Raw genomic sequence first — 26,418 nt, 5'->3', positions numbered from 1 at the left:
TGGCTCCAGATTGGCCCCTGGCCGCTGCCACCTCTTCTCTTTTCTGTGTCCTCCCTGTGCAGGACCCCCTGTCCCCTCGCATGTTCCATGGAGTCGCCCTCTGCTCGGCCCATTTTCTGAATTCTCCTTGTCTGCAGAATACTGCTAACACTTAGAATATGCCGCCTTCTCTGCTTTTTTATAACATCCTCTGTCTCTCCAGATGAAGCCTTTGGATGTAGCATTAAATATGTTTGATTATGAACTCACCAAAATAGAGTTTGACAAAATTCAATGGATATACTACTGACCCAGTTGCCCTCTCTCTCTTTGGCAAGCTTTGTTTTTACACTAATGATGGGTATTCACTTTTCATGGAAAGTTGTTGTAGTTAAGTGTCAGGAAGTATAATTTCTAACCCATTGGTTCATTTTATGTCTGGTGTATGTTATAACCAGATCATGTTTAGAGGTTCTAATTTGCAGCAGTTTGGGCCCACACTAGAATAGCTTGTGGTTAAATGTACTCATATTTATTTTCTCTTCCCAAGGGCTACAAAACTTTATAGAGGAAGCTTGATTGCACTCTGCATTTCCAACGTATTTTTCATGCTTCCGTGGCAGTTTGCTCAGTTTGTACTTCTTACTCAGGTAAGGTGCTTATATTTTTAAGCTGAATTAAGCTTAGTATGTTTGATTATGTGAACTCATTTGTATAAAATTATAGAACTGAGATATTATATGATTCTAAGTCCTAAAATGTTTTTTAGTTAATACTTTTAAACAAAATTCAGGGTAGGGAAATATGTGCAATTTATTTATTAGTGAAAGTTAATTATTTACTTATTAGTGGACTGCATTTATTGAATTCAAATTGATAAGAGTACTTTGTTATTCAGTATTGTTAGTGTACGTAAAAGAGGACTAGTGCTGTAAACTTAAGTATTTCTCTTAAATAAATGTACTTCTTTTATGAATAATGCTGTACGTTCTTACCCATGGGATAAATGCACATAGGATTAACATAGGACAAATAGCTAAGCATTTCTTATTTATATAACTCCTCTACCAATCTAATTTATCATTTTTCTGTGTATTCTTGCCTCCCTTTCCCTTCAAATAGAGGTGTATGAAGCAAGGTGAAGGTGCTTGCTGAGACAGGGAGTAAATTGTGTGCCAGTCTCTCTCTGTGCTGTTCCCCACCCCCACCTACTTCTGCTTCCTCACTATGCTGGCCATATTCATGTTCATCTAAAGCAGCTTGAGAGCTGTTTTGCAATCTTCTGGGACATGTCTTGCTTGAGACATGAAGTAAGATCTGGGTTTGAGTCCTAACTGTGTCCACTAGCTGCTTGACTTGGACAAACTGCTTAGCTGTGCTTAGTTTCAGTTTTCTCATTTGTGAGATAGAGAAAATAAAAGAACCTGCTTTTTTGGGTTAGGATCAGATGAGGGAATGTATATAAGACTTAACACATTGCTGGTACTTAGCAAGATGTCAGTAAGGTTAGCTGCTTTTATCAGTATTTTTAAAAAAGAGTCTATTTGTACTTAATTCTTTCTTTGATCTTACCTTTTAGACTCCTTTGCCTTCTTTAGCGCGGTGACATTTTAAATGTTCCTGGTTAAAAATGTCCCTGAAAAGAAAATGAAACAAAAAAAAGTCTCTGAAAGGCACTTCTTAAAGATTCTACCTTTGTAGGCCTGCTGTGTATTGCTTGGCCCTGGGGTGGAAAGGGAGAGTTCCCATTGCTTCCAGCTAGGGGTGATGACCTGATTTTTGGGGGGGTGAGTGGAGGAGGGTGTTTCATGGAGTGAGGGGCTTATGTTGAATAGCAAGGCACACTTCCTCACAGCTGTTGTGTCATATGAGTCTCATTCTTAAGCAATGCATGCTCCCCATGGATAAATCTGGGGAAAGGGAAATCTTGTTTTTCTTGCTAATGAAAAAATTTGTCATAGATTGTTTGAAGGTAAAAAACTTAAGGAATGAAACTTAGGTTATATGTTTAAGTATTCAACTACTTTGCAGTTTATACCATGTTTGTGTAGTAGGGAAAGCATGGGATTTAATCTGAGTTGCTTTCTCCATGAAGAAGGGTGGAGAGGCATTGTTTGACATAGTAACTACATTTTACTCTAAGGGGTACATTATCATCATTTAATCAATTAATTCACCTAAATAACTCCAGTACTCTTTGAATTTCTGGTCAACACCTACACAGGTTTCTTCAAAACTGTAAAGAAAGTTAAAAGTAGTGAAAGTACTCCTTCTAATTTGAAATTTGGTAAATTTGATTACAATGAACACTTGAATATTTACATAAACGAAAGAACACTAATGGAGATTCTTGTAAAGAGAGACTAATAAGCAGAACTTAATGCATTTTTACACACACATGCATTACATAATTAATTTTGAGTTTAATGTACCTTTCCCAATTGTGTATTGTCGTATCTTATAATTAAATTTTCATATTTTTTGATTGAGCAAAGCACTTTGTAATTGTACGTGTTGACAGTAAAGTCACCCTGACATTAAAATGAATATTGTTTTGAATAATCCACAAAGTAGATTATTCATATGGTTAATTGAGAAAGCTGCTCATGGAAGAAAAAAATCAGTATTTGCTATATTAATATATTGACTATGTTCAATAATAATTTGGCAGTAAGAGGGAAACTAAAGAATTCCCTTTGAATATAAATACAAATCAATGTGACAAAACAATAAAAAATAATCTTTTTTTCATTCTTAGAGCTATTCATTATATATGTAATTTTTATTTGTAATTTAACTTCTTTTTAAATTTCAGATTGCATCATTATTTGCAGTATATGTTGTGGGATACATTGATATATGCAAATTACGGAAGATCATTTATATACACATGGTAATGGTTTAAAATTTTTTTTTCCATTTAGTTTGACCTTAAAACAGACTCTTGATTATTGGTATTTGTTTTGCACATGGTTGAAGCTAGTTGTAACAGGATTCCATAACTAAAACAAGTGTCATTCAAATACTATGATATAATTAAAGGCCCTGTTTTAAGTAGGCCACCCAGAAAATTTTAATTTGGGTCATAGTATCTGATTTGAGATTGTTGTGCCTGACTTGCTTTAAGTAAAAGAGATAATTCATGAGAGAGAGAAACATGGAATTGTATATTATCTAGGAGCCTTCTGTTAAAATGAAGCAGAATGTTTGTTTGCTGAGCACCAACTATCCAGGCATGTGGGTCATACCACAGAATAGAAATACAAAGATCCCAGCATACGTATTAATCACATTTTGGTAGAGTGGAGGAAGGCAAGAGGACAGAGGATAAATAATACACACAGTAAATGGGCAAATTATATATAGTATGTTAGAAAGTAATAAAGGATGATCAAGAAAAAGGAACAGAAAGAAGTCATGGTACCCCAGGGAGATCAGGAGTGCCAGTGTTAGGGGGCAGGGGATTAAGATAGCAAATGCGGTGGTGAGGGCAGGTCTTACTGAGAAGAGGAGAGTGTAGCAAAGATTGGGAGGAGAGGGAGTAGTTAACTAAGTAGATATCATGGAGAAGAATATTCTAGGTTGGTGGAACAGTTAGAACAAAGGTCCTAAGACTGGATGGTTGATTTTGAGGGATGTTTACCCTTTAAAAACATGTCTTCTCTTTGTCATCTTTATTATTGAATATTAGTATTGTTTTTAAGTTTTGTAAAAATGGTATCTGTTTGTGAGACTTACATTTTTACTTAGGTTTCTGAGATTTGGATGTTATTGGAGTTCAGACAGTTTCTTTCCTTTATATTTTCCATGTATAAGTAAATCACAATTTATTTGTCCGTTTTCTTGTTGAAAGATGTTTAGGTTTTCTTTCCTCTTCTTTTTTTATTTTATGAATAACTGTACATTGTCACATATACCTCCTGAGGCATATATATCAAGAGTTTCTCTAGGGTCTTTACCAAGTAGTAGAATTCCTGGGTGGTAAATTATATACATGTTCAACTTTTTAATTTAATCTTGTATTATTTTTCAAAAATAATTGGACTACCTCGAACAGTAATGTATAATATATAGCTCATATTATTGTACATCCTTTTTTATCTTGTCAATCGGGTGAGTATAAAATGGTATCTTAGGGCCTTAATTTGCATTTTCTCTGATTCTCAGTAAAGCCGAAGGTCTTTGATATGTTTATGGGCCCTTTGTGTTTCCTTTTTTGTGACATTCCTATTTTTGTGACATTCCTATTCAAATCTTTTTACCAGTTTCTCTCTTATATCCAAGAGAAAATGGCATCTGTTTTATTCACTGCGGTATAATCCACTGTTTTCATTATTTATTTTTATGCTTTTATGCTTGACTTGGTCCTGATTTGGCCAACTACTTTAAGCTGGCTTCTTTGTCCTTTTAACATATCCTCAAGTTTTGAGCACTTCTTAAAAGAAATTAATTAAAGCTAAGCTTCATCAAATGCTTTTATGAATCCGTCTGCATGATCCTGTGTGTTTTTCCCTCTAATATGTTACTGTAGTGAATTACGTTAATTGATACTCTACATTAAGAAACCTTGCTTTTCTGGGCTAAACACAATTTTTATATATTGCTGGATTAACTTTGCTGCTGTTAGGATTTTTAAATCTTTGTTCATGAGTGGGATTGGACAGTAATTATCCTTTTTTTTACACTTGGCTTATTTTTTTCCAAACTAATACAGCTTTTTTTTTTTCATTGCATTGCAGTAAAAATCAGAATAGTTGGTTAGCATTTAGAGTTGGTCAGCCACATGGCCACGTAGGTAACTATGGATGGAGTGTTTGACTCAATTACAGTTATAAAACTACTAAGATGACAGAGGTTTAGTTTGTAGTAGGACCTATCTTGGGTGAATGGTTTATGTTTTATGATTTGACTTACTATTGAACTATTTTCTTACTGTGAAATACCTTCTTTCATTATCACTTTACAAATTCCTAAATCCCTATAGTTACATAAAGGAAAAAAATAGAATTGTTTCCAAAAAGGATTTTTTTTCCATTTTTTTATTGTGGTAAAATACACATAACATTTACTATCTTAATCTTTTTAAGTGTACATATCAGTGGTATTAAGTACTTTCACAGTGTTATACACCACCTACCACTACCATCTCCCAAACTCGTTGCATCTTGCGAAATATACTCTCTATACCCATTAAACGATAACTCCCTATTCTCCTTCTTCCCCTCCCCCCAGCTCCTGGAAACCCCCACTCTGCTTTCTATGTCTGTGATTTTAACTATGCTAGGTACCTCATGTAAGTGGAATCGTGTAGTGTTTGTCTTTTTCTTAATGCGTTATTTTACTTAGCATAATGTGCTCAAGATCCAGCCATGTTGATGCAAATTGAAGGATTTCCTTTTTTATGGCTGAATAATTTTTGCATCGTGTGTGTGTGTGTGTGTGTGTGTGTGTGTGTGTACACACACATACCACAGTTTCAATATCTATTTATCCATTGATGCAAATTTGTGTTGTTTCCACGTCTTGGCTTTTGTGAATAATGCTGCAGTGAATATGGGAGCACAGATATCTCTTTGAAATCTTGTTTTCATTTTCTTTGGGATTGCTGGATCATATAGTAGTTCTAATTTTAATTTCTTAAGGAACCTCCATACTGTTTTACACAGTGGCTGTATCAATTTACATTCCCACCAACAGAGAAAAAGGATTCCTTTTTCTCCATATCCTCCTCAATATTAACCTCTTGTCTTTTTATAGTAGCAGTTCTAACAGGTGTGAGGTGATGTCTCATTGTGGTTTTGATTTGCATTTCCCTGATGATGAGCGATGTTGTGCACCTTTTCATGTACCTGTGGGCTGTTTGTGTGTAGAAAAATGTAGAAAAATAGAAAAATGTCTATTCAGGTCCTCTGCCCATTTTTAATCAGATCATGTGGGGTTTTGTTTGTTTTTTGGCTGTTGAGTTGTGAAAATGACTTACATATTTTGAATATTAACTCTGTCTGCTAGACGGTTTGCAAATATTTTCTCCCATCCTGTGGGTTGCTTCTTCCTATTGTGGGTCATTTCTTTTGCTGTGCAGAAGCTTTTTATTTAGGTTGGTGTAGTCCCACTTGTTTATTTTGCTTTTGTTGTCTGTGCTTTTGAACTCGTGCAGGACTGTCTGCAGCTGGGCTGGTGTGTGAGGGATGGGCAGCTGCTGTTGAGATCAGAACTGAAATTCACTCGAAATAACTCAGTTTCCCATCGAAGAGTTCTCCTGGGAGTTGCAAGTCTTGGGAGAGTCCCGAGTTCCCAAATAGTTCCATCAGACAGGTTTGGGCAGTGTAGCTGTTGTCTAGGTGAGAAGACAGATTCCTGCCATTTTTCCAGAATCCTCAACAATATGATCATTTCCTTTGATGCTGTAAAGGCATTTGATAAAAGTCAGTAGCTCTTTCTGATTTTAAGATCTTAATCAAATGAAAATCGATGGATATTTCATTGAAATTTTAAATATATGCATATACTTCAATTCAAAAGCTAGTAGCATCACACAAAATGATGAATCAATAGAAATATTCCCATTAATGGCAGAAGCTTAACAAATGTGCCTACTGCCGTGCTTATTACTTAAGTTTGTTGCAAGAATATTAAATAATACAGTTGACTAAAAAGGCTTTCGAAAATTAGAAAGGAAAATGAAATATTGTTTGTAGGTGATATGATTTTGAATACCAAAAAAATCCAAAATTAATTACTACTAGAAACAATGAAAAAGTGTATTCATTTCTGCATATTTAACATAATTTTTCTGTATATAGTCAGAAAATATGATGAGAAAAGATTCCTGATACAATAGCAACAGAAATAATATACTTTGAAATAAATTTAATATGCAGGATCCATATGAAGAAAATTTTATACTCTGCTAGTGAATGTAAAGGAACACTTAAAGTGGAAACGTGTTATTTTTGGATGTAAAGATTCAATAGTGGACAGATAGAACTCCAAATATGATGTGATGTACATTATTGAATAAAGCGTTTCTAATAAAAATGTCAGCTTTTGAAACTTAAGCAGATCCTAAAATTCAGATGGAAATTCAAATATATGGATCAAAAATAAAACTTCTAGAAGAAAACATGGATTATTTTATTTTTAAAAGCTTTTCTAATAATGGAAGATCTAAGGGAAATGAATGATAAATTTGGCTAACATAAAAATTTGGAAAATAACCATAATGCAGAAATGCTACAGAGATAAAAATGAACTCGGAAAAATATTTACAATGTGTTTGCTTGATAAGGAGTGATGTTTTCATAACATATAACGAGAGCTCTTAAAATAACTGAAACCCAGTAGAAAAATGGCTGGTAGGAATAAGCAATTCAGACCCGCAACAAAGACAGCAAATAGAAGAAAAGATGCTCTGTCTCACTGAGTATTAAAAGAATGGAAAAGTGAAACAATGCAGCAGCATTTTTCTTGTATGAGATTGTCAAACATTTTGAAGAATTGGTTAGAGTGTGCATCAGCAGGAGCCCTCATGTCCTACTGGTGGAAGAGTAAATTGGTACAGTATTTTTTATGGCAATTTGTCAGTATTTTTTCAGATTTCAAAATGTGTATACCCTTAATCTATCAATCCCACTTCTAGTAATTTATCTCATGAGTGTGTTGACATGTATATAAGATACATACCTAAGGATGTTTATCATAGCGGTGTTTGTAGTAGGAGAAACAAAATAACAGCAAAATAAAGCTGGAAAGTACTTACCTGTTCAGCAGTATTAGGACTGGTCAGTAAATGATGATATGACTCTAGAGTGGTATACTTTTCTCAGCTATTCAACAGAATGAATTAGATTGGTTTTCATATGGAAAGCTCTCTGAAACAGAGTAAAAGCAAGCAGTAGCATAGCTTATGGGCCAAGTTTCCATTTGTGGTTTTTAAAAAATACAAACTAGAATTTGTACTTGTGAATGCGTGGAAGGATGCACAGGAAACCGTTGATGGTGGTAGTCTTTTGGGTTTTAAGTGTGGGATGGAACGTGGGCTATTTTCATGGTATATCCCCTTTTGAACATCACGGGCATGTGCAATTTTCAGAATAAAAATCACTGTCTTTTATGTGCATTAATTATATTTTTCTTGGATTTTTCCAGATTTCTCTTGCACTTTGTTTTGTTTTGATGTTTGGAAACTCAATGTTATTAACTTCTTATTATGCTTCCTCTTTGGTAATTATTTGGGTAAGTGTCTCTTAAGTACATGGCTATTTTTGAAACTAATCGTTCACCAGTTTTTAATCACTGGCTTGGGATTTTTGATAAGAATCATGGCAGGTGTCTTACTGAATCCATGTGTATGTAATAGAGTATTCCAGTATCCCATCCCCAGGAGGAAAGAAACACAAGAGTTAATATGGGAAAACATAGCACCTTGCCTTATACCCCTACTTTGCCCTTTCTCTTTCCTCGTCTTTTCTGTCGCATGAGTTTTGGTCCAGGGTTCATTTTAGAAAGGTTTTTTGCTTTCTTCTTTTTCTTGTTTCCTCCCCTTTGCAGTTTTTTTCCTATTCCTGCTCCATTGTCTGACTCCCTTGCCTCCCTGTGGCATCTCGCAGCTGTCTCTCCTGGTTTCGCTGGGATCAGAGGCTTGGGGCCTTGGGTTCTTTTAGTTTTTTTTACTCCTTGTGTCTATTTGTGTAAAATATTTAGATGGTTTAAATCAGGTGATGATTCGGTTATGTTTTGCTAAATCACTGCAAAGAGCAGATTTAGATTATCGGGAGACTGTCTTCTAGAATTAGAGCAAACAGTGAAAAGTCATCTAACTCCTTCTGCCACTTTTGGCAGGATGACTTTGTAAATATAAGTCTTCCTACATTTAAGGACTTAGAGATGTGGGTATGCCTTTTTTATTAGTAGGTTTCACCATTACACTGTTTTGCTAACCTAAGAGGAAAAAATTACTCCTATATTTAAAGTGCACGTGCTTTAGTATTAGGCTGTTTTCCTGAAGAAAAAAGTATATTGTACTGTCTTAATTGAACTATATTCTGCTTCTTGAATAATCGTTTCAGTTACCCAGATTATTTTGGCTTTCTTGACTTCTAGAACCCATGAACAACTTGGGAACTTCCTATTTCTTTGTCCTGTTTCACAAATAATATTTAAGATCCTGTTTCCCAAGAATATGCCTCTTCCCAGTCTGGACTGCTACCCTTTTCAGGTTGTGTGGTTCAAGTGTACTTAGTCACAGATATTAGCAGTTAGGATATGAGGATGTGGGGTTTTCAGCAGTGTCAAAGAAATCATTAACTGAGTTGCTGTACTTTGAGATTAATGATAGTTCTTATAGTCAGTGAATTCTGTTTATAATCAGGAAATGTAACAGTGCACTCCGTTCTATATTTACATGTGTACACAGGCAAGACCTGCTATTACTTAAAATACATCACTCTTAATACTTGTATTCAGGTGCCATTATCTAACCTAAGTACATATGGCAGGAAACTTCAGTCCAGTACCTACAGTGTATCAGCTTTTCTTTTAGGTGCTTGAAAGTAAGGTGTGTCTTGGGTATGACTTAAGCATATTTATGTATATTTCATTATTTGGGTGTCTACACATAAATGATGCCAACAGTTACAGAATATAGAGAATGTATGCATATTTAACTATAAACACACATTTGCCTATTTTTGTTTGTGGTCATCTCTTTGAAACCTCAATCTTACCACTTTTTGTGTTCCCAGATATTCAGAAACTTCTGAAAAGATTTAATTTGGGGTCATGTATTTATGTTTTGATCTCCAATCATATTTTTGCCAAGTTTGAAGTAGATTTAGCTCCCTGTAGGTTCTATACTTGGTAGTCTATTCATTTCCTAGAGAGAGAGAAAAGATTTGGTAGAGGAGAAATATTTAGTTGATCCATTAAAAACTCATTTGTAGTTTATTCTAAGAGTTGATCATTTTTAACTTAAGGAAAATCTTATAAGACACCTGTCTAAAATTCTGAAATTATTATATACCATATATAATAGTACACACACATATTATATACTATTATATATGATACTGCTTCTGAGGTAAATCAGGGATGTAAAATCAGTCATAGAAATTTATATATGGTAATTCTGTTTTCAATTTTACAAAATCACTAACTGATCTAATCTACTTTGGATAAAATGGGGCTATTTCTTAAAGTCAATGAGCTTGTGGTGATGCTATGTGGAACATTGACAATGTGCTGAATTTGAGATTCTTGAGAGTCTTATTATTTAGAAATGTTTTTTGATACTTGAATTTATGTATATAAGTATTAACTGTATGCTATGTTATTTTCTCCATGAAGGGTATACTGGAAATGAAACCACATTTCCTGAAAATAAATGTATCCGAACTTAGTTTATGGGTAAGAATCAATCTATTTGAATGCATAAGTTTTTCCTTTTCTGAAATAAATATATCATCAGTTTTATGTTTTACTTTTAAGGAAATTATTCTTATGTAATGCAGGAGATCTAACAGGTTTATGACATAATTAGGGCTCAATTTTCCCTTTTCATGTGGCAAGTTAAAATTAATATTGGATAGGTGAAGAATTCTGGTTTTACTTATTTTATCACCCATTTTTTTTTCTGGGGAGCAGTGCATATGTAAGAGACTGTTAGTAGAGGGGGAATGTAACTGCAATTGCTATGTAAATCTATAAGATATATTAATTTTGACAGTATCATATGTGTATAATTTTATTTTTGGTGATAGCCCCTTGATTTTGGATAACATTCTTTAAGCTACATTGTTTAGCATTTTTTTCTTGGGTATGTAAATAATTCTTTCACATGTGATTAAAGCATTAATTTTTTTCTTCCTTGGCTATGTCTAAGGAATGTTTGTGTGAAGCATTAGTTTATTTTTGTTTTGTTTTGTTTTGTTTTCCTTTTGTAGGTTATCCAAGGATGTTTTTGGTTATTTGGAACTGTCGTACTCAAGTATTTGACATCTAAAATCTTCGGCATTGCAGATGATGTAAGTGCATTTTTTGCTTAAACTTGAAAGACTTGTAAAGAATCAAACAGGCTAAGAATGAATTACTTGAGTTATTAAAGTACCACTGTTTAAGCCAAATTCTAATATGACGTCTATTCACTTACTATTTTATCTATTTACAATAATAGAAAGTAAATGTGACTCTGTGTATAATCTCTATTCTCCAATATTAATTTCGTGACACAATTCTGTTATTTTAATCAATCTTTCTGTATCACAAAGATTTTAAAATTTTAAAGCAAGAAAGCTCTAAAGACTTCAACTCAAATTTTAAGGTCCATACAGGCATTTTTCTCTGGTTTCTTTATAATCTCCTTTGGTAACACATCAGTATGCCATCTTCAGAGCCTCTCAAACTATAGACCGTATTATAGTCTCATTCCCCCAACCCCATTTCCTGGTCAGTGCTTGTGAAAGGTTTATTTATAGGTAATTTAATCCATTTAGTCTTGTTAAGAGAAGGTTTTTTTTGTTTTGTTTTGTTTTGGTGTTTTGTTAGAGAAAATAGGATGAGAAGAATTCTGCTTTATAACTTTAAAGATTCTTCCTATCCATAATGTTGCTTTGCCTATCTTATTTTGGTGTTTTTGTAACACGTTGATTAAATTTAGAAAGGAAGCAGCACAACCGCCAACACAGGAAGCGTAAAGCAAACCACATATTTTTTCTGTAATTTATCTTAATCGGCTATCTTTCCTTCATCTGTAATAGATTAAAGCTATAGTTTTGAAACTGGGTTTTGTGAAGTCCTAGAATTTCCAGACTCTTCTTTGGGGTCTGTCTACTTCCCGACCTCCTTGGCAGCCCCTCTGTTACCCAGGGCAGTTTAGCTTTAATTTCTTATACATTGGGCAATTATGCAGTTTTTCATTTGAACAAGGGAATTTTTTGCTTAAAAAAGATTGAAAGCAATTGGTTGTTCATTGGGTGATCTACAACCTGTGGAAAGACTTTTTAAAGTAGAAAACTATAGTCTAAAGTTACTTATTCACTCATTCAATATGTACCTGCTATGTGGCTGGCGATAGAATGCATCCTAGAGATACAGAACCAAGTAAGACATGGTCTAGTGGGAGCTCGGGAGATATATAATGTAATAAAGGGCTGTGATAAAAGCAAGCATAGAGTGCTGCAGGAACACACAGGAGGAGAGTCGGGGAAGGCTCCTGGAAGTCTGCTGAGAAGAGAAGAGCTACACAGTGATAGAGTCAGTGAGGATGTCTACAGAAAATGAGCAGGAAGAAAAGGGAGACAGCCCAAGTTGTAGGTGAATGGAATCTGTCTCCTCACTGGGGGGAGACAAACCAGTTAAGGTATTGATTTGGGTTAAAGTGATGTCATTTCTGTCACAGCCTGATGTTGTAGCAGGAGCAAATTAGAAGTAATTGAATTGCAACTTCAGTATTTCTAGAAATCTGTAACACTGATCAAGGACATCAGCTCACAGATTCTGAATTGTGACATTGGTCAAAGGAAGAGACTGGCAAAGCCACACAGCCTTTATGAAGCATTTCCGCTCATCCTTCTCAATTAAGATCAATAGACACTTCTCTGTTCTTTAGGAACCACGTGAACAATTTCTCAGTACATCCTGACTTCCCATCCCTGCTCCTGTCAACACTCTTCTTGGTAGAAGTCTGAGGTTGTTTACCAGGGAAGCTTAGTCAGTACTCAGGGACACACAGTTTACTGGGGGCTGGTAACATAGGCACCTTCTGCCTGACCCTTATCAAAATTTCAGACTCCCAGAAGGAATGTGGGTGCTCCACAGAAACCAGAGTGTTTTAGGTACAGGGAGCCACTACTCATTCTCACTTGGAGTGGTAGGAGCCATCTGAAATCTAAGTTCCCTGATGCCAGCCAAGCACCAGCTTTGCAGGTGGATTTTTCAAGGATAGCATCAGACCCGCTACTAACTCTCGTCTTAACATCAAGTTTGCCCCATCTTTTCCTCTCTTCCATGCCTTCTTGGGTCTTCCGTGAATCTGCGTACCACCACCCAGCCAGTCATAGGTTTGCGGAGAGTCTGGGCTCCGGGATCCCTCAGCCCATGTGTGCAGCTTTCCAGGCCACCAGGGATGGGAGAATTGATGTACCCCCTTGTTGGTTTTCCCATTTCCAGAATCTCTGTAAAGTTTCTAGCTAGTCTGCCAGTCTGCTGTTCACTGCAGGAATAATGCAGTATTAGGCTGGCAGAGCATTTCCTGCTGTTTGATACTTTTATTAACAGTGCCTCTGAGCAGAGATTAATTTCGCTCCCTGCCCCCAAGCAAGTCGGCACCCTCCTGTAGCAAAGGTTCTGCTTTTCATGGCCAGCCACACCCTGGTGGAACTCTTGGGCCTACCGCCCTGGGGCAGTGGCAGTGCTGCTGATGGTGGATGGGGGCAGCCCAGGCACCCGTGCCACAGACACCCACTATTTCCATTCAGAATCCATCAGCTTTTGTGGGGGTGAGTGCTTCTCCATTTGTTTTCTTTTTGGTGAATTTCTAAAACGTGATATGGTTGTTTTTGACAGTTTTGTCCAATTTTATAGGTGTCATTGGGGAGGGAATTTGTCAGTTTCCTCCTCCGCCATTGGGAAGTCCCCGTTTTCATTGATTCTTGAGTGTTGATCCAGCCTTGTATTTCTTGGACAACTTCACTTGCTCACAATGTATTATTCTTTCTATATATTGTTGGATTTGGTGGTTAATATTTTTAAGAATTTTTATCTATATTTATAAGGGATATTAGTCTCTCGTTTTATTTTCTTACAATGTTTTTGACTGGCTTTGGTTTCAAGGTAATGCTAGCTTCCTAAAATCCTTGGGAAGTGTTCAATCTCCTATTTCTTTTTTTAAAAATTAATTTATTTGTTTTAGAGAGAGAACGCGCGCGTGTGTGTGTGTGTGTGTGTGTGTGTGTGTGTGTGCGTGCGGGGCAAGGGAGGGACAGAAGGAGAGAACCTCAAGGAGGCTCCCCACTGAGTGTGGAGTGGGATGTGGGGCTCCATCTCATGACCCTGAGATCATGACCTGAGCTAAAATCAAGAGTGAAGCCGTCAGGGCCTGGAGTTTCGTGAGAGAATTTTCTGCTACAAATCCACTTTCTTTAGGAAGTTATTGGTGGTTTATGTCTTTGGAGGAAACTTAACCCATTTCATATATGTCATCAAATGAATCATGTTTTTTAAAAAAAATTATTGTAGGATTCAGTTTAGTGAAAATTCCTATTAAAATTTTTGCATGTATGTGAAATGGTCTTTTATGTTCTTTTATTTATTTTCCTTGTTTGGATTCAGAATCAATATTGTGTTAGTCTCTTATCAAGAGCTGTTTTTTGTTTTGTGTGTGTGTGTGTGCTGTTTTTCCTGCTTTCTATTTACTATATTAATATTTTCAAAGTACCATCCTTTTTTGAGTCCTCTGGTTTTGCTGAGTTTCTCTTTTTCACCAAATTGTGTCATCCTTGTTTCTTATGTCTTTGTGCTTGTTATGCTCGAGGGAAAGTGCTTGGCTCTTTTGTTTTCAACCTCTTTTATTTTCCGATAAATGCATTTAAAGCTGTAAATTTCCCTACTAGTAATACTTTTTTCTGTGTCTTACAAATTAACTATTTTGAGATTTTCTTTGTAGTCTGAAGGTTATTAAGTTTTATGTTTTTTAGTTTCTAGCCAAAAAGATTTTTAAAGCCATTTCTAGTCATTTTACAATTTTATTGCATTTATGATTAGAAAAAAAATAATTTGTATTACATCAGTTCTTTGAAATGTATTGTATGGTCTGTGAACATTTAAAAAATATTTTACTTATGGTCAAAAGTAACATGTATTCTCTCATGAAGTTTATATTTTCCACGAGCATATTAATAATATTCAGGTGTTATGTTAACATCTGTCTGCTCTTTCTATTTTAGAGGGAAATATTTAACATTTCCAGTGACCACGGTCAACTTACCTATTTCTTCCTACGGTTTTTTCAGCTCTCTATATACTTTGAATCCATACTGTGATCTACAGATATGTTCATGATACATATGACCTTGCTTTGCCTTTCATTTCATTAGTGTATAATATCATTTGTTGTCTCTTTTCATATATTTTTTTGCTTGAATTTAGTTTTGTGAGATGTTACAATTGCAAACCTAGATTTCTTTGGTTCAGTTTATCTTATTTTGTTGTCCTCTTCTATTTTCAACCTTTCTACATACTTTTGTTTTAAACATGTCTCTTGTGGACAATATAAATTTGAATTTTTTCCCTGAAACCCAGTTTGAGTGTCTGTCCTTTAATTTGCGAATTTAAGGTCTTTACATATATGGCAGTTACCATTATATTGGGACTTATTTCTTCCATTTTGTTTGAGAGTTTCCATCTATTTTACTTGCTTTTTTAGATTTTTTTCTCCTTTTCATTGGATTGTTTTCTTATGCTATTTAAGGCACTGTATATTCTCCCTTTTGATTTCTTAAACTTATCAGCATACACTTCTTCCCCAACAAAGTAAAGTATTTTGGAATTCTTCAGCACATTCCCACCACCCCTTAGTTCCTACTCTCCCTGAGCCCCCCTGCTTCGTATACGTATCATTTAGGATTTTAGCTATGGTTTGTTTTATATAATTTCCCTCTTTTTGTTTGGTTCTTGCTTTTTTACACAATAATGAATTAAAAATTTGGCAAATGCTTTCTCATTTGTTAATTGCAAATGCTTCCACCTTCCTCACATGGCTTTTTGTGGGAAGTGGATGGAGATGATGTGAGAGCACTTGCTAGCATGTAAAGAATTACGCAGATAATTGATCATCATTCAAAGGTGGATTTTATTCCAAGGCCTGCCCATTTTCTACTTATTTCAGTCTTTTTTTTTTTTTTTTTTTTTAAGTGGGCTCCATGCTTAGCATGGAGCCCAATTTGGGGCTTGAGTTTACAACCCTGAGGTTGACCTGAGCTGAGATCAACAGTCAGATATTTAATTGATTGAGTCACCCAGGCATCCCTCAACCCCCTTTTCAGAAATCGATATTAATGTTTTCTTTTCTTTCACTCCATTGCACTTTGTCCCTTAGGATTGACAGATGTCTGTGTGTGTTACCAAGCCTGCCCCTCCTGGTAGGCTCGGGAAAAGGAGATGTTGTATAGTGTATTTTGTCAGGCTTAGCACACTGAGCAGGGAAAACCCACGGATAAAAAGCCTTCGGTGTGTTGATGACGGATCGTGGAAGGCGGGTGTTGCTGGAGCTGTCATTTGCCAGCAAGAGAAGGAAGAACCATGAGGTTGCAGCGCTTTAACAGAAGCAAGCCTGGCATGGGGGAACAGCGAGCTCTGCGACAACGTAGTGAAAGCTATTTTTAGATACTATTAAGATTGAAGTGCGCTACTACAATGTGTGGCGTAATCTAATGGTACCTCACTTTCTTCCTTTCTAGGCTCATATTGGCAACTTATTAACATCAAAATTCTTCAGTTACAAGGATTTTGATACTTTATTGTATACCTGCGCAGCGGAGTTTGACTTTATGGAAAAGGAGGTAAGATACAATTTCTAGTTTTCCTTCCTCAAGTTTTGGTCTATTCATTTTTCATAAAGGGCGCTCCTGTTATCTCAGACTCTCCTCTGTGCTGTTACCTCAGTGGGAAGGAAAGGAAAGTGATGGTTTGGAGGAGGACATTCCTACTTCCGTTAGTATGGCATCCTGAAATGTCTGGTCTTTTCTCATTTTGATAATTTAGAAGCATGCATTCAGACTAGCGATAGTGTTTCGGATGAGTAAACACAGAGGCACTTCAAGTCGCCTTGTCTTTTTTCCAAAATTCCAAGTCTTTTCAGGGATGGCATTAATTCGGTGCCGCTCCCAAGCGCTCACATTTCCATTCACTCAGTGGTTGTTGATTTGAATAATCTCATTGCTTTGAAATATCATTGAGTACAAGTGTTTCATTCCAACAATGTTTTTCTTTCTAAAACTATATTCAGATGTTTAAAAAGAAACCAGAGAGTAGTGTGGGGAGTTGTGAGGTGGAAGTCTGCAGTACTACTTGATGTTCTCGGACAGGCGCCTCTCATTTGATTTTCTGTCATGGCTTACTAGTTCCTAGTGGTGTGCTGCAAAAAGATGTTGTGAGGACCGAATGAGATATGTAGGGGAGTACTCTGATATTTTAATGATATTTTGTATAAAATATTATTGTGCAGCAATCAGTGAGCTGGTTTGGTTCAACAAGCATGTGTATATGTATGTGTGTCTTTTTTAACACCACCCATGTGGCCCCAATTTACTATTCTATTTTATTATCTGTGAAACAGTTTCCTTCAAAGGTATATGTGTGTATGTCTCACACTGGTCAACGATACCCTGTTTCCCCCTTCATCCCCGCCGGGTGGTTCCCTCTGTGTCCTGAGTTAAAACCAGGGGATGATAGTGTACCACACTGCAAACTCTTATCAACCAGACATTCTGAATTGAGCATGTCCTGCAGATGTACTGTTTACTCTAGTGACCTGTCAGTCTTCATTCCCAGGTTCTGGCAAATTTTGACACATAGTGACTAATAAATAGTGTATGAATGATAGTGTTGAGCCCACTGAAAGAAACTAAGGAAGTGTGTCTTCCAAGACATTCAAATGCATGTTCATAGAAGATCAAGACTCTTTCAAGCAAGTGGTAAAGGAAATAGAAGGTAAACATCGGCAGACCATTAGGATATGGCAGAAGTCCTTTGACATTATTGAGGATATTCATGCCACTATAACCTGAGAGTATGCACCATCAGTTAGATGATAGAGGAAATTTACTGAAGCATAGCATGACTTTAGTTAATTTGAAGAAGATAGCAAAGCTGTTTGCAGTCTGCTATTTCACATCTCCCTAGGTAGCTTCACAGGGCCTGTGCTGTAGAGACAGTATGGTGCCAGTTCAGAGAAGGCATCCATTGTATGATACAGCCATACACTGGGGAAAACGGAACAGTTTAACATGATATTATACTGATATGGAAAGACATGTATAATGGGATGAACAAAATGGTATGACTTTATTTACCTATAGTTAACACACATAGAATAAGGTGTAAGAGAGCAAAATTTTAACAGTGGTTTTTGGCTGGAGAGATAATAATTAACTTTTTTTGCAATTTGCATCTTCAAAATTTTCTGCAATAATAATATTTCAATTGTATTCTGCTTTAAAGTAAAGTAAAAACAATGAGGGGGATCTTTCCTTTCTAGATATGGAAATGGTTAGCAACACTATTTAAAGTACAGGGATACTAAGACAGGAACACTTTTATGGCCAAAAATAGACAATGCTTGGATAGATCCATGTGTATGTACTTAACTATGTTTATGTGTATTTACTTAATATGAAATGAAGAGAGAAGCACAGATAAATAGTTAAAAAATGCATTATTTCATAAATATTATTTGAAATAATGGGATTTGGGGTTAGGAATCAGGTTAAAGCCTTGTGTCACATTATGCAATAAACTTCAATTCAGTCAATTAATGTGTCAAAATTAAATGAAGCCTGAAAAATAAATTTGAGAGACATTTCAATGAGTATTAGCTTCATTTTTTAATAAGCATAATCGCAGTGCAGAGCACATATGAGGATGATTAATAGATTTGACTGCATGTAACCTAAAACATCTGTACATTAAATATTATAAAAATTAAAAAGCAAATGACTAACTGGGATGACTCTTGCTATAAATATAACAAATGAAACTAGGGATTAATGTAGCGAGTATAGGAGATTGTCCAAATCAGTAAAAAATTACCGAGGACCCTTACCCTTCTCCACCACCAAAAATACATCCCCACTCCCACACACACATGTAGAAATGGGGGAAGGATATGAACAGACAACCCATTGGGGAGGAAATGCTGATAACGGATTAACATGTGAAACTGGTTGTTGTCTTTATTTTTTCTGCATTTTTAGTTTTTACCATGAGCATATATAACTTTTATGCTTCGAATAAAACCAAACATTCGTAGAAAAAGAACTTGTAATTCTAATAGCACACACGCATGTACACACACGCATACCCCTCTCCCTGTGTGGTTTGTTTCATTTGCATTTGTCCTTGCGCATACACTCTCTCTGATGGATCTTTTGGAATTGAGGAAATTGTATAATTTTGTTCCCTTTATATTAATACTTTTATATATTAAGTCGAGTCCCTTCTGTTGGTTTCCTGCTGAGAGTTATACTGATTTTAATCACTTCTTGTCCCTCCACTACTTCCCCCCATTTCTAATTTAGTGTAATACTATAATCCGTGACATTATTTTACTTCGCGTATACTCTGACCCCACTGTAGGAGTCCCATTGCACGTTCAGCGTCTGCACACGTAACCACTCATGCTGTTCTGTCCCCTTTATGCCCTCGTCCTTGTTGCAGTTCTGTAGGTTGGTGTTTTTAATGCTGCATGTTCTGCGATTGAAGCCTCTCCTGCCATTTCTTGATTGGGTGAAGCTTGCTCTGCAGTGGATTCCTCAAGAAGGGCCATAGGAGCCATAATCCCTGAGTTTTTACATGTTAAAATATTTTATCAGTGGCTTTTATACAGGAAGGTCTGGGTAGATGCAGAATCTTCGGCTCAAGGGGTTTTCCTTGACTGTCTTAAATAAATTACCCCACCATCTTCCAGCCTAAGTGTTACTGTCAAAGTTTGATGCTAATCTGATTTTTTCTTTTTATGAGAAATATTAAAAAACACCTTTTTTTTTTTTAAAGATTTTACTTATTTATTTGACAGAGAGAGACACAGCGAGAGAGGGAACACAAGCAGGGGGAGCGGGAGAGGGAGAAGCAGGCTTCCCGCGGAGCAGGGAGCCCGATGCGGGGCTCGATCCCAGGACTCTGGGATCATGACCTGAGCCAAACGCAGACGCTTGATGACTGAGCCACCCAGGCGCCCCTAAAAAATACTTTCAAAACAAAGTTTTGGAGGGGCACCTGGGTGGCTCAGTGGTTAAGCGACTGCCTTCGGTTCAGGTCATGATCCCAGGGTCCTGGAATGGAGCCCCATATCGGGCTCTCCCTGCTCAGCAGGGAGCCTGCCTCTCCCTCTCCCTCTGCCCCTTCCCCTGCTTGTTCTCTCTCTCTCTCTCTCTCTCTCTCTCTGTCAAATAAATAAATAAAATCTTAAAAACAAAAACAAAGTTTTGGAATATAATTTTAAAATTGTTTGAATTCTTTGTTAAATTTTGTTAAATACTTTAAACGCAATTTTGACACATTGCCTTTTTAAGGTAAACCCTATATCTCACAACTTTTCTTACATTTATTGTTAGTTGTTATTAGCAAATATCTAAATTTTTGAAAATAAAATACTTTTGGTTGTATGATTTTTGATTAGGTTAAGACAATTACAAATTTACAAAATAGAAATAAATGTATTTTAAAAGATTAAGTACTGTGCAAATGTTTATAAGGTAAATAGTAAAATAAAAACAAAAAATCTCCTTTTAATGGGACTTCTAACTGTGAAGTACGCATTTGGGGTTAATAAATTATCAAAATTACTTTTCTAATACAGAATAACAAGCAAGAAAAGTGGGCTAATTAGAGGGAAAGTCAGAAAAGACTCCTTATATTTTGTAGGATTAAAATGTACCAGTGTTTTTTTAATATGGTTAAAGCTAGATTTTTCTTGATAAACATATTTGGGAAAGTGTACATTATTTAACTCAATAATACAAGATTATTTTTATGAGGGTAAATGTTGGTGGTAAGCAAATCAATTGCAACTGAGAAATTTCAAGCCTAGAGTTGTTTAAGACTATGACTTCAAATGATTGAGAAATATATAAGATTGCAATGTGTAGGGGTTTGTTATTAAATGTTTCTGTGGTTCTTATTAAGAAAAGGTAAAAATGTTTTTATTTCTTTTGTAAACATTGGTCATTATTTTGTGTGTGTGTGTGTGTGTCTCTTGGGATGATGGTTAAGATTTTTATCCCCCACCAAATGTACAGGAAAAGCTCATGCCATTTAAAGGAGTTCTGCTGACCTAGGCGAATATTAAGTTGAGTTCTCTAGTTAGAAAAGTAGTGTGCAAAGAGGGAACAATAATCTTTCCAGTCCCAGTCACATTTTATACTTACAAGTGTTTGGGGACTGTGTTTATTTGTTTTCAACTCAACATTTTGGGGAAGTTTGTTTCTATGGAAATGCATCTTCATTTTTATGATGGGAGTGAGTGGGTATATTGGATGGACCCTAGATGGGTGAAGGCTCTGTTTACACTCCTTAAAATTCATTTTGTTCATTATTTAAAATGAAATTTTGTCTGAAAATCATATTTTCAAAACATCTCTTTGAATTTCAGACTCCACTGAGGTATACAAAGACATTGTTGCTTCCAGTCGTTCTGGTTGTGTTTATTGCAATCGTTAAAAAGGTAGGTCTGTCAGATGAGATCGGGCACGTTCAGGGTGGTATGACCGTAGAGAAAAATGAAGGGGGGGAAATCGGAGGGAGAGATGAACCCTGAGAGACTATGGACTCTGAGAAACAAACTGAGGGTTTTAGACGGGATGGGGGTGGGGGGATGGGCTAGCCTGGTGATGGGTATTAAGGAGGGCACGTACTGCATGGAGCACTGGGTGTTATACGGAAACAATGAATCGTGGATCACTACATCAAAAACTAACGATGTATTGTATGGTGACTAACATAATAAAATAAAATTTAAGAAAAGGTAGGTCTGTCACTTAAGAGCTCTTTCTTTTTTTTTTTTAATTAATTTATTTAGAGAGTGGGCTAGAGGGAGGGGCAGAGGGAGAGAGAGAGAATCTCAAGCGGACTCCCACTGAGTGCAGAGCTGGATGCAGGGCTCGATTTCATGACCCTGAGGTCATGACCTGAGCCAAAACCAAAATGCTCAACCGACTGAGCCATCTAGGTGCCCTTTAAGAGCTCTTTTTTTTTTTAAATTTAATTTTATTATGTTATGTTAATTGCCATACATTACATCATTAGTTCTTGATGTAGTGTTCCATGATTCATTGTTTGCGTATAACACCCAGTGCTCCATGCAGAATGTGCCCTCTTTAATACCCATCACCAGGCTAACCCATCCCCCCACCCCCCTCCCCCCTAGAACCCTCAGTTTGTTTCTCAGAGTCCATGTCTCTCATGGTTTGTCTCCCCCTCCGATTTCCCCCCCTTCATTTCCCCTTCCTACTATCTTTAAGAGCTCTTTCTTATAATAAAGCACTTTCTCGTTTCTACCTAGTAGTTAAGTATATTAAGTTACATGTTAATCTGACACAATGTTTTATATAGATTTGTTGAAACATATTCTGTATTTTCTTATTCCTAGCCCTTGGTGAACATTTACAAGCCTTAAAAAAATTCTACTATCTGCCAGCATAAAATAGACCTAGGAAAAGGCTCGGGTTTTGGTAGTCATGTATTTTTGAAAGACATGATCAAAGAGACCATATTGACCCAGATACAGTTATTTTTGTCTTTGTAAACTATTACTGACTGACTTTTAGCTTTATGTAATATTTCACTAAAATATTTAATATATGCCATTCTAAGTCATCTGTGCATTGCTCACAAACTCCTGGATCGAGTTTATTGTTATTGATCAAAAAAATAGACTATTGATAATGTATTACCAACATCGATAAAATTGTTAGACTCCCAACTTGGCTTTGATAATGAAATTCTAAGCCCAGATTTAAATCAGGTCAGGGAAGTTCCAGTCTTTAGCAAAGAGCAGGTACGATATTCTCTTTTTTCTTTTAACAGTTGGTGAATTCTGTAACTGCAAGTGTTTTAAGAGAATGAATAAAGATTAATCTATAATCAAAAACCAGATGATAGACCCTAAAGGTTTTCTGATTTGTAGTTAGTAATTTCGGTGTTAACACAGTGTTATATATTTGTAGAATATTCTGTACTGTAATTATTGTTCACATTATATATTTGTACTCTCCCTGAACATATCACATGTGTTATTGCACCTGCTTATTTGACAGCCCTATAGGGGATATTATTATCTCCATCTTGACAGATGCAGCTTTAGAAGATCAGAGAGGTTGTTGCCAGCCTCACATCATGTCCATTAAAAAGCAAGGGAATAGCAAGAATCAAACTCGGCACCTTTCCCCCCTTATTGGGTGTTGTGTCGTGTTCAGCTTTGTAGTCCCACAAGCTTTTCAAATCTAATGAGTTTTAGTCAGTCAGTTTCTGCTCTGTGCCAGACTCTGTGCTTCCTTTGCCTTTTGCATACTTTATGTGGGTGTGCACCCAGTAGGTAATCAAAGAATACCAACGTTGGCAATTCAGAATGCATTAAAAAGACAGCAACCTGGATGGCTAGAGATGATGAAAACAATTACATCAGGTTAAAAAAGCTGAGATGTTTGATTTAAAGAAGGAGGATTCAAAGGGAGAATGGATAACTATTTTCAAATATTTAAAAGCCTGCCACTTGGAAATAAGATTACACTCATTTTGGCTCCTTAGAATCATGGCCAATTCTAGGGGGAAGGATTTTTGACCAGAATTGATCTAGACTGACTAGGAAAGTGTTACAGACTCAAGCAGCAGTTGGGTGGTTCTTCTAAGAGCTGGATGAAAACCTGTCAGCAGTATTATAGAGGACACCCACACTGGGGATAGGATTCAGATCAGATGACCTTCCAGTTGCTGCTAAATATGCACACTTAGTGTTTGGTTAGTTGTACTTATCAGTCTCTGAGTTCTTTGTCCAGGTATGTGTATATATGATTAAGGAACGGCATTGCCAACAACCTTGGCATGGTGGAATTCTGAATGTGAATTGGAAGCCAGAAAGAAGGTCAGGTTTCAGGGCTTAGCAATGCCTCCTGGTTGTTGTCCACCTTCTGGGAGATCATTTAATCCATCTGAGCCTGTTGCTCATTTACAAAATGAGGATAATACAATCTACAGTACGGGGCTGTTGGGTATTAGATATGGTCAAGTACTGTATAAATGGAAGAGTATCGTGTTATAATTATTTCCTGAGTTATCTCTTAGCTCCATACTTCTTATATTTTTAAGTAGAAGTTTGAAAGTTTAGAAGATACTTTAGTTGAAATTTTGTTTTTCCCAACACAGCTCTTCTAAAGTGTTAAAAAATCTATTTGCAGATTATTAGTGACATGTGGGGTGTCTTAACTAAACAACAGGCACATATAAGGTAAATATGCTATTAATCATTTTGTTACATTATTAAGTAGATATTTACGATGTATTTTTATAGTTCATGTTGCACTCAACATTTGATAACTGGTGTTTTCATTCCTCTTTGCTGTTCTCATTATTCCCTATCTGTGCAGAGCTCAGAACATCACTTATTCATACTTCAAATTCCATCCATACACTCCTACGGTAGGCCTACACATAATCTATATGTGAAGGACACAGCTTTGTGCTTCAGTTTAGCAGGGAAAATAAATTATTCTGTTGATGGTTTTAGGACCAATGGACTGTCTTTTGAGAGAAGAGCAGGAAAATATAAAACTGATTCCATACTTCATGTTTTACACAAACTAAATTTCAGATGGAGCAAAGATTTAAAAGTAGGGAAAAAATAAAACCCCAATATTAACCAAGAGATTATTTTTAGAATTTTAGCTTTAGAGAGGCCTTGTTAAGTATGACATAAAACCTGTAAGCTAGAAGGAAAGATTGAAAAGGCTGACCAGATAAATATTTTGGTTTGATAAGATACTGTGAACGTTGTTCAAAGAAAAAGACAAATTGGGGAAAATATTCCCAATATACGACAAAGGACTAATGACTGGCATACATAAGCAACTTCTACAAATTAATAGGAAAAATGCTAAAACCCCATTAGAAAAATGAGTGAAGGACACAAAGAGGCAACTGAGAGAAAAATAAATTCTCATTTTTCTCTTTTCTGCTACACTCATGTCCCATGGACCTGCCTTTTGCTCTTTAACCAGGGCGGCTTGTTTCCTGCCTCTGCAGTTTTGCCCTGGTTGTGCCCTCCGCTCCCCACAGCCTGGCTCTGCATGTGGCCCACTCCTTTAATTCTTGTTTAAACATCACCTCCTTCAAGAAGGCTTTCCTGACGATCACTTCTGAGCAGATTCCTTGTCTCCTAGCTTGTTATTCCCCATTATCTCATGCTTTATCTTCTCTCTCAGCATTTATCACCCTTTATACTTGAACACTGGTGCACTGCCTGTCTCCTGTGGCACCACTATTCTCCCCCACCTCTCTCTTCTCTAGTCTTGCTGTCTTTGGAGTTAGCCCATTAAGGACCTTCCTGCTATGGGTCTCTGTACGGTCTTTCTGCCTGAGGGATGCTCAACCTCAAACTCTCCACTCCTTCAGGCCTTGCTCACATGTCACTCAGTTGGTGACCACATGGATTGACATACACCTTCCCGGTCACCCAGCATTCCTGGCACCTTTTGCCCTGCTTCCTTTCTCTCCACAGTACTTATCACCATGTGTCTTTTGCTCATTTGCTTTTTGTTTTCTCCCTTGACTTATATGTAAGCTCTGTGAGGGCAAAGGTATTTTCCTGTCTTATTTCCTGCTGTATCTGCAGTGTTATTAGTGCTCAATGAAATTGACGATGGGTGGGTTTGTGCCCTGTAGTCCCGAGGGGTTCATTTTGGTAGGGCGAGACAGATGGTAATCAAGAAACCAGTGAATGAACACCTTTGAGGAGATAAAACAGGGAAATGGAGTAGGAGTGATTATGGAGAGGGGCACTGAATATGGGAGTCTCTCTGATGTTTGAGGGAGTAAGATTAGTCTTGTGTGACTGGAGCACAGTGACCAAGAGGGAATGCGGTAGACAATGAGTTTCAAGAACGAGAAGTAGGAAGAACATGTGCGGCATGGTAAGGATTTGAGAGTTTATTCTTATTACAAAAGGAATCCACTGGAGGGTTTTAAGTAAGGAATTGGCATGACTAGATTACCATTTTCAAAAAATTGCTGGCACCACTGTGATGATAATCGAAATGGGATGGCAGGGAAGGGGTGGTGTGGGGTCAGAGGGAGATGTAGGGAGGGTATATGGGCCTTTAAGCATGTATCCTTTCTCAGGAAATTAAAACTGTCAAGCAAAACTAAAGTGGCTATTGGTATATTCCATAGCCGCTGCTGAAAACATCTTTTATGTGTGGTTTCCTAAATGATCTCTAGCAGCTGCAGTTTATGGGGGAGCTCAGGGACCACTGGTGATGAGAAGCAGGGGTATGGAAGTATGAAGGCTTCAGGCTTCCCTTCACTCCCTGCTTTGCCAGAATATCCCCAGGGAGGTATCTCATACACCACAGTGTGCCTTTTGTTGAGCCAGTAATTATCCATGTAGTCAAATGTGCACGGTATGCAACATTGTCATTAAAAAAAAAACAACAACTGTCTTTTAAAACATTGTGGCAC

General features: G+C 36.6%; 1 protein-coding gene across 3 annotated transcripts in view; it reads left to right on the top strand.

Annotated features, from left to right (window-relative positions):
- Positions 1-26,418, top strand: part of DPY19L1 (dpy-19 like C-mannosyltransferase 1) — an 85,050-nt gene that overhangs the window by 45,342 nt on the left and 13,290 nt on the right. For all 3 annotated transcript variants that reach the window (XM_028093879.2, XM_028093878.2, XM_028093877.2), the window contains exons 9-16: positions 530-629; positions 2,795-2,872; positions 8,128-8,214; positions 10,324-10,383; positions 10,920-11,000; positions 16,431-16,532; positions 21,341-21,412; positions 24,141-24,190. In XM_028093879.2, the coding sequence (XP_027949680.1) occupies positions 530-629; positions 2,795-2,872; positions 8,128-8,214; positions 10,324-10,383; positions 10,920-11,000; positions 16,431-16,532; positions 21,341-21,412; positions 24,141-24,190 (630 nt within the window). The remainder of the gene's footprint in view (positions 1-529; positions 630-2,794; positions 2,873-8,127; positions 8,215-10,323; positions 10,384-10,919; positions 11,001-16,430; positions 16,533-21,340; positions 21,413-24,140; positions 24,191-26,418) is intronic.

Source organism: Eumetopias jubatus, unplaced genomic scaffold (genome assembly GCF_037043125.1).
Source record: "Eumetopias jubatus isolate StellerSeaLion01/CBP00866 unplaced genomic scaffold, mEumJub1_p1.0 scaffold_14, whole genome shotgun sequence".
Lineage (NCBI taxonomy): Eukaryota > Metazoa > Chordata > Mammalia > Carnivora > Otariidae > Eumetopias > Eumetopias jubatus.
This window is presented reverse-complemented; position numbering and strand designations above follow the sequence as displayed.